The sequence below is a fragment of the Sphaeroforma arctica genome (assembly GCF_001186125.1).
Source record: "Sphaeroforma arctica JP610 unplaced genomic scaffold supercont1.130, whole genome shotgun sequence".
In the NCBI taxonomy this organism is placed as follows: domain Eukaryota; class Ichthyosporea; order Ichthyophonida; genus Sphaeroforma; species Sphaeroforma arctica.
In genome coordinates this window covers 58610-60474 of record NW_014040428.1, presented here as the reverse complement: position 1 = coordinate 60474, position 1865 = coordinate 58610, and the positions used below count along the sequence as shown (strand labels likewise).

Sequence of the window (1865 nt, the reverse complement as noted above, 5' to 3'; positions counted from 1 at the left end):
TATACATGTATAAAATACATACTATACATACTATATATACTATATACGTATGTATATATATATATACATCCATACCTACATACATACATACACATATATATAATTTTATATATATATACATACATACATACATACATACATATATATATATATATATATATATATATTGAAGGTAAACGTGGGTGCCGTGGTTCGCTGCAGCAGATTGACGCGCGTGCAGATATAGACGTGTGGAACTCGAGAAATCCATTTTGACAGAAACTACCACCAAGTGTTGCAGATCTGCGTGCACTACTACAACAATCCGTTCAGTGCTCTAAATCACCCAACATCGCTCGACCATGATATCCCAACATGCCCAAAGGGGTCTGTGTGCCTATGGAGTCTGATAGGTCACCCCACGCAATGAAGTCAGTGTGCGTACGCGACGATAAGGCTATCGCGCTGTATGACGTGCTCCCACTACACACACAGACAGCGCCCACTGTGCACATCCAAACACATGCAGCCACATTGGCACACAGATATATCGTCCGCTACCACACGCACGCAGAGTGGGCCGTATGTACCTAATCTAGCGTGCATATCCCTGAGCATGGTATGTGCCTGCTGGCCACACACGTGTGATCCGTCGGGCACCTCGAAGTCGATATCAGACCATTTGTACGCCACTGCGTCAAACTCTGGATTCTGTGGAGGACAATCATCGCAGAGAATAGTTTAACATTCGACATGGGCAAACATAGTCTACGGTTTAAACAAAAGTATACGCTTGGGTAACCTAATAAGGGCGAGTAATCGAAGATAACAAATTAAAATAGGCATATGAAATAGGGCGCAAGTACACCAGGGTAGTCCAATAAGGATGAGTAGTGTGAGGGAGCCACTTGCATGGGTTGTATATTGAGGTGTACGTGGGCGGTTGCAGGTCTGGTCTATCCGTTCGGTATTCCTCCGCATATAGACTTGCGAAAAACCAGAAGCCCAAAACTACTGCGCCTTATGTGTGATAGTATCATATGTCTCACATAATAAGAATATACGATGCGACCAGGTGCACCAGGATGCGCAATATGTACCAAAGACATGTGACTATGTACGATACCAACACAGAAGCCTGGCTCAATACACTAAGCCTGTATACATCAGAGTGTCGACAGTACCAACAGCCTTTATAAATAGTCTCATGGTTTCGTAAGTTTTGAATACACGCCCAAAATTGTATCGGATGCAATCCTAATAATGCACTATATGCAAGGTCATCATCAGCAGAGCTCATACCTTTAATACAGCCAACAATTGGATAGTTACTACAGATACTAAGTGGCAATAACAAATCTAGAGCCTTATGATCGTGATACGCCCGGGAAACATCTCGGAGAACGTTACTGATATGCACTATATGGCAAAAAGTACGTAGACACACTAGTATTGGCGGACGCACCATACTTATAAATCCACATAGTATATAATAGGGCGTAATGTAACAATTCGTGTTCGTATATATGTAAATACCGTATCGTGATCATGTGTAAAAGCTGCACATACGGATATTGTAAAAACATCAGAGATTGAGATATAGAAAAACGAGAACTATGTGTTAGAAAGTAGGAAAAAAACTGGGTGCCAGCTATGAAGAAATGCAAGCTGATATAAGCATATGTTGCGACTCAAAATACGTTTGTGAGCAATTCAGTGGGACTGATGTGGTAAATTTTGGAAACAGCTGCCTCCTGCAATCTCCCCTCAAAGATATTGAGAATATATATATATATATATATATATATATATATATATATATATATATATATATATNTGTGTGTGTGTGTGTGTGTGTGTGTGTGTGTGTGTGTGTGTGTGTGTGT

General features: G+C 40.8%; 1 protein-coding gene across 1 annotated transcript in view; it reads right to left on the bottom strand.

Moving 5' to 3' along the window:
* Positions 1–1865, bottom strand: part of SARC_02792 (hypothetical protein) — a 10606-nt gene that overhangs the window by 7957 nt on the left and 784 nt on the right. Inside the window, exon 2 of the mRNA XM_014303430.1 lies at positions 570–690. Coding sequence (XP_014158905.1) covers positions 570–690 — 121 coding nt within the window. The remainder of the gene's footprint in view (positions 1–569; positions 691–1865) is intronic.